The sequence below is a fragment of the Apis dorsata genome, unplaced genomic scaffold, assembly GCF_000469605.1.
Source record: "Apis dorsata unplaced genomic scaffold, Apis dorsata 1.3 scaffold_217, whole genome shotgun sequence".
NCBI lineage: Eukaryota > Metazoa > Arthropoda > Insecta > Hymenoptera > Apidae > Apis > Apis dorsata.
The window spans coordinates 691662-698908 of NW_006263500.1; the positions used below are offsets into that span (position 1 = coordinate 691662).

General features: G+C 36.0%; 1 protein-coding gene across 2 annotated transcripts in view; it reads left to right on the plus strand.

Annotated features, from left to right (window-relative positions):
- Positions 1-7247, plus strand: part of LOC102680383 (KN motif and ankyrin repeat domain-containing protein 1) — a 53804-nt gene that overhangs the window by 23191 nt on the left and 23366 nt on the right. The window contains exons 1-2 of one of the 2 annotated variants that reach the window (XM_006615209.2): positions 3843-3970; positions 6771-6886. In XM_006615209.2, the coding sequence (XP_006615272.1) occupies positions 6841-6886 (46 nt within the window). In that variant the 5' untranslated portion in view covers positions 3843-3970; positions 6771-6840. Of the gene's footprint in view, positions 1-3842; positions 3971-6770; positions 6887-7247 lie in introns of those variants that run through there. The other variant, XM_031510266.1, reaches the window with a different exon arrangement.

Here is a 7247-nt window from a genome sequence, read left to right on the forward strand (position 1 = left end):
CAGGAAATTAATTGCTCTCGCGTCCCGTTAATTCTTTCTGCCTCTCTCGCGCATTACATTTTAATTATACACACCGTAGCAATTACTAGGCTACGATTTTTAACCGAACGATTCACCGCGTTGGCTTGCGAGTGAGAATCGGCGAACAGGATCTTTAATCATCCTCCAGGCTTAATTTCCCCTTCCCTAGGATTATGTATATTTTCTAAACTTGTAATTTCATACCCTCTTGAAATATCGAGCTTCGCTCTCGCGATGAATTACGAAAGCGAAATTCTACGAATTTATTTATCAATTTCAAGAATTGGAAGTAACGAACTTGGAGAATAAATTGCATTTCCTTGAGGATTAAAGAAATATATATCGCGATGTGTAAATACGTTAAAATTGAAATTGACTCGATCTTTCTATTCTTCTTTCGAAACGATAAAATTTATTCCAAATTTTCCGCGAATGCAATCGAATTCTTCTCTTCGTTTCCGATTGAATTACATACGAACAGCCATTTTTCTCCCCTCGAGAAAGGAGAGAAGTAACGGAGAGCGCCACCTACGCGGTGATTCCCCGCGTTCCGAGTCGTTCAAGTCGTAAATAAAATGGCGAACAAATTGTCCGGACAATGAGGAGGTTGGTGGAAAAGCATCGACGGCTTTGTTGCTGGTGGCGGCAAAAGGAACTTCATAATCGCGTTTGTCATGCGATTTCTTCTCTATTGTTTACAGGCCATTGTACGGCTGGAAGTATATCGCGAGTGAAACGGACAAAGAGTACAATGCAGAAGGTTGTTTGCAATACGTATACAACACCCGCGGAATCTCTTATCCGATGCGTGAAGAATATTTCTTCTTCACGCATTGGCAAACGATTCTTTTCCTCTGCCGCGATAAAATTTTCCTCCAATTTTCTTTTATAATCTATCTTAAGAAAACAAGTTAATTAACAACTCTGCATGGAATAGTACTCAAAATATGATTCAGTGATATTGTGGATCGCAGTGTTTGACGCATTGCTCTTTAATTGATATCATTGAATCGTAGATGATTTGACGTAACGGTTTGAATTGAATTATTTTGAAATATTTTGAGACATAAATGTTGCATATTATAAAATTGTGATGCACAGAATATAAATAACAAATTCTTTTATAATCTATCATAGAAAATAAAATAATTAATATTGGTTTCTGCATGGAATAGTAAAATACGTGATTCAGTAATATTGTGAATCGCAGTGTTTGACGCATTGCTCTTTAATTGATATCATTGAATCGTAGATGATTGTAACGGTTTGAATTGAAGTTATTTTGAAATATTTTGAGACATAAATGTTGTATACCATAAAATTGTGATGCACAGAATACAAGTAACAAATTCTTTTATAATCTATCATAGAAAATAAAATAATTAATATTGGTTTTTGCATGGAATAGTAAAATACGTGATTCAGTAATATTGTGAATCGCAGTGTTTGACGCATTGCTCTTTAATTTGCAATTGATATCATTGAATCGTAGATAATTATAATTGAATTTATTTTGAAATATTTTGAGACATAAATGTTGTATATTATAAAATTGGTAATCTTTGTCGTGTGATGCACAGAATACAAGCAACAAATTCTTTTCTAGAATAATCTATTCTAGAAAATAAGTTAATTAACATTGGAATAGTATTAGTTCAAAATACATATTGCGTAGATGCGCAAGTGCTTGACACATTGTTCTCTTTAATTTGCAATTGATATCATTGAATCGTAAATGATTGTAACAGTTTGAATTAAAGTAAATTATTTTGAAATATTTTGAGCGATAAATGTTGTTGGTAATCTTTGTCAAGCAACAAATTGATCTTATGGATAACAGAGTTTTTATAGGTCACGCGATATCAGTTGAGATATCTTTATTTATTCGTTTTCGTTTTTTACGATATAAGAAATTTTATATATTTTTCTTCGAAAGAATGTTGCATTCTATTTTCGAAGCACGAAAAAATCATTCCAAAAAAAAAAAAAAATTTGTCTTTCTTATGATACTTTTGTTTGATATTTATTCATACGTACCGATGATTTCGAAGAAACAAAGAAAGAGAGAAATTTTCTTTATAGCGGATTTACGTCGAGTTTTTTTTTACGAGAACTTTTATGAGAAATTGAAAGAAAAGCTTTTTAATTTAAAATAAATTACCTGGCTTCTAGAAAAATATGAAAAAGCAATAACAACAAATGTATATATGTTTATTAATCAGTAAAAATAAATTGCTCACCCATGTACAAGCATCAATATTCAAATACACCGTTTTTTATTAACTATATTATAGTATAGTGGCTGTCTGATTTTACCTTAGCCATGAAAACGCGCAATAATATTTCATTGGTGTATAAATTATCTGCAAACAATTTTTTACTCCCATCTAATACATCCATCTGGAAAAAGAACTATCATTTGCTCGTGCGAAACGTAGCGTTGATAAACATATAATTTACATAACATAGAAACCGTACCGTCATTTTCATTAATTACACGTATATACCAATAATATTTTCTTTATCATGGTTAATTTCTAATAGAACCTTCAAAATAACAACATTTATTTATTTCTTTTTCTTCTCTTCCACATCTTTGTTGCAACTTTCAAGATCACTTTTCTTTCGCTATTCCTCATTAATATTCCTATTATTATTAATATCATTATTATTATTAATATTAATATAACTGTTGCAATAAATTCAAAGAGATCGAGAGGAAATCGTTTGCAATCGGCTCGCCAATAACGTAGAAAGCTAAAGTTAATCTCTACGCGATTAATACTACCGATCGAAACCGATCGAAGAGAAACATCACGTGTGAAAGTGACACCGTCCACACTCTCTCTCTCTCTGAATGCTATCAGCTGGTCGGTTTATCGGTTAAACCGGTGTATCGATCCATTCGAGAATAGGCAGGCAGAGCCGCGTGCCAATTTCACAATCTCCGTTAACTTCACACGCTCGAAATTTCGTGGAGGAGTGGATGACTTTTGCTTCCTGTTTCCTGAAATTAGTTCGCTTTCCATTCGCTCGAGGACGGTCCTCTCCCTACGTGTAAATATACGTGAGCCGTTTTCTGCGTCCCTTCACAATTTCACGGCAACACGATCGCGAACGGAGTCGTGTAAGTACTACCCTCTTGCAGTTCGTACGATTGGAAAGTCGACGCCTCGAAAGTTTAACGCGAGGATGAGCTCAGTTTGTCGTCTTTCGCAACGTTTCGCGACGAAGATTGAACTTTTTGGGGAGAGGAGGGGGGGAATATCGAAAATATACCGCGATCGGATTCGCGGCTCGTTCGAGAATTCATGTACGATGATATGTAGAGCAAGGTTATTATATTTACGCGTTTAAATTCAATTGTATTAACGCTTTGCTCGTTTTAAGTTTTTCTGAAAGTTTCGTTGGACGTTTGAAAATCCAATTAATTTATTTCCCCTCGTGTCTCTTATCTTTTTTGAAACACGAATATCACGTGAGCGAGCAGTATCATCGACGTATCACGAACTGTTTAATATAACGCGTCATTTCATTTAACTGTCACGGGAAGAGTTAATGAGAAAAATGTGCACGAATAAATTAAACGAAACGTTGTATTTATGTAGTTTTTCTTTTATTTATTTTTTTTTTTTAATTGGAAAAATTTGTAGAAAAAAATTTGTTCGAGTCTCAAATTTTCGTGCGATCATCGTCGATGATTAATATTAATCGAATTTATCGATGAGTAACAATTAACGAAATAGGTGTAACATAAATAGAGAGGTTTGTCATTGAAAATTATCGATAATAGAACAGATAAAGGCGGCGGTACACGGCAAAAGCGATCAGTCGTCGAGGAATCGGCGTTGCACGCGCACGTCGTATCCGTTCTTTGAATTTCAATGCTCGCCACTTTCGAAGGATTCGGGTGAAAGAGTTTCGTTTTCCATCCATCCCGAAATTCGACGCGGTGCCTATACCCTACGTGGTAAATATTCACAGACCATTTTTTCATTTATCGTGATAAATCCGTTTCTAAACAAACGTTGTCGCATCTACCAAGATAACGATTGCCACCGTGTTTCTTCCATTAAAACGATAACGGAACAGGTAAACACGTTGAACGAAACGAGCTTTCGAAGAAAATGTTTTTCAATCACCGTCGAATTCTGTATATTTCCACGAATATTATATTTACAAGTAATTTTATGCGAGCATCTCGCGTTTATATCTCGCTTTATCTATCTTCGAAGTAATTAATCAACTTCCTCCCCCCAAAAAAAGATAAATCCTCGCAACTCGTTTTCTCGTTTATTTCATAATTTACTTTTCAATCTCGAATAAATACGAATTCTTCTTAAATTCTCCTCTATCCGCGTAAATATCAAAAACATCTGCAGGAAGATCCCGTTGATAAAACGTCTCGTTGCATCAACCTTTGTACGCAACGAGCCGCAAGTTTCTATTTTCTTCTTCTTCGAAGAAATAATCCTAGCTCGTGAGAGGAATACTCGTCCGAGGAGGATCCGCTATGAGATTCTTCCACTCTCGAGAAAATTGGAAAAACTCTCTCTCTCTCTCTCTCTCTCTCGTAAACGAGAACGTAATTGGAATAAATATATTTCATAGAGTTCGGTTTCGTACGCGTCTCTTATCACGAGGATCGAATTTTCTTGTGCGTGGAGGACGTGACGCCTCATTAAAAATTAACGAGGCTGGCTGGCTAGCGAGGAAAGGAGGAAATGCGTTGTTACGTGTTCGCCTCTAAGATCCTCTATTCCGCCCGGTCCTCTACGACCTCGAGCCGATCGCTGCTTGAATCCTAATTGTTTCTTGGGAACGGTGGCTTGGTAAATGTATCACGTACACGCGGCGCAAAGTTTCCAGGCCAAGGATTAAAAAGGGCCTAGGAGAATTTCGAAATCCACCTAACCGTGAACTCTTCCCAACTCGTTATTTAACGATCTAAATTTTTTTAATTATCAATATCTTCAATATTATTGGGTCAATCAGGTCATCGATAATTTCTGTATCTTTGGAAATAATAATTGATTCACTTATAAAACTTATAAAAATATACAAACACGTTCGAATATCTGTGCATGTTGGATAAAAAAATATCGCGCGTTAAATTAATTTTCTCGAGAGAATTAAAATCAATTTCCTCTCTTAAAGTGATAAAAAAAAAAATCGTGGAATAAAATTTCTCGAACGATGAAAAAAACAAAGGCAAAGAATCTAGCGGATCTAAATCATTCTCCCTACAATAGACGACACGTGTTATCGTGGAAAATGGCTAAATATACTATATGAAAACGAAATCATCGGGGTTGCACAGTCACCAGATGAATTCCCGAGAGGCGGGCAAATCATCGTCCGAGAATCTTGTAGCGGAAACGATAGTAAAAATATCCGCCCGTGGCTGGACGATAGGCTCGAACAATTAAAGTTCACGGAGTCGACGTGGAGGACGCGTTGCCGTCAGAGCAGAAATCCGGGATACGGAATTAGCCACGCGAGGGGACACCGTGGAAATTACGCTTAAAGCTCTTCTCGGCCACCAACGCGGTTCCTCCTCGATCCACTCGTTTCCATCCCCTTTACTTATCAGTGGATGGGCGAATACGAATTAAAAATATGCGTGTATCTTTATTTATCAACGAACAAAGTATCAGTAAAACTTTGAGAGATGTGTTTATTATTTTGTGTGATATCTCGTATCAGCAATTATGTACGAATTCGCGTTAAAGTAACTTTATAGAATTATTATTTAATAATTCTTTATTTTTTCTTTCTTTTGTCAAATAGGATAGTTTTTGAAAATAAAAATAAATAACTGTATATTACGAATACAAGTCACGTTATACGGGAGTCTATTGTAGTTGCATACTTATCGTTCTCGTGTTATTTGAAGAATTCCTCTTAGAATCGTTTCCTCCTAATATTCAAAATATTCTGCGATATTTCTTTCGATGGAAGTTGGTCTTTTGAAGTTGCAACGTATTGCAACGTATTCGCGTGATATATCCTCGATATATTAGTTCATCAGTCAACGCGAAAAGTTGAATGAAAAGTTTCTTCATCGAAGTTTAAGAGAAACTTGCTGAAGATATATACTATTAGAACGAATGTTTTAATGCCAGTAAAGCTCGTCATCTCACGGTATTCTTCTTTCCTTTCCTTTCCTTTTTTCCCCCCTTTCTTTCCAGTCAATTATAGCGGCCAAGCTATAGAAGAATTCCTCGAAACTAATTGATTCTGCGCGCACACCACCCCTTGGATTCCTTGCCGCTTTATTAGAAACGAGCCCTGAGAGATTTTTCGCTGGCGGGAGAAAGAAGAAGAGGAGGAGGAAGAAGAAAGGAAAGGGTCGAAGGTCCTTGGAAGAGGGGGGGAGGGAATTTTAACGTTTGACGCGATTCTGCCGATAGATAATGGGTGGAGCAACAACAGCCGCGTTAATGAAATTACGCGATACCGAGAATCTTCGTTCCGGGGAACAATGGTATCGCCTCTTCGTGATAAATCTAAACGCTTTGCAGTAAGACGGACCGTTCGTTCAAACAATAAAAGGGGGCGTAAATATTAATTTTTCTCGAGTAATTTTCCCCCATCGATTCGAAATCATTCCTGAAATTATAATTTTTCAACGTGATTTAATTCGTTGAGTTGTTGCTCCAGGGGATGATCGATCGATTTTGGAATGGGGAGGGAGGAGAATCGATTGTCGAGAGAATTAACCAAGGTTTCGCTCTTTTTGGTTTCAGAATGGTGAGGATGCCAGGAGATTGTGAGGAACAGTGGTGAAGGATAACATCGAAAAGAGTTGGTGGAAAAATGGCTTTGACCGTCGTACCCTCGGCCCGCGTTTTCAATGGAAACGGTAATTAACAATATAATAATTGTCTTTAATAATAATAATAATAATAATAATAATAATCACCAAATAATCTATCTGAAAAAAACATTTCGTATTTATTTTGAAAATCGCACGATGGAAAGAAATTTATGATCTGTATGATTGCGATTAATCAAAGATAAAACGGCGACCCGTTACTTTCTACTATCGCGTCGTTATAAATAGGCGCAATAAAATCTTTGAATCACAGAACCTTGAACTTTGAGAAAAAACAAACAAATCGTTCGATTAAACGGTTGGAGATTTTCTTTAAACAAAGATTTCTTATACATACATACACCGTTTCAATTTAATTGGATAATTATAAAAAAAAAAAAAAAAAAAA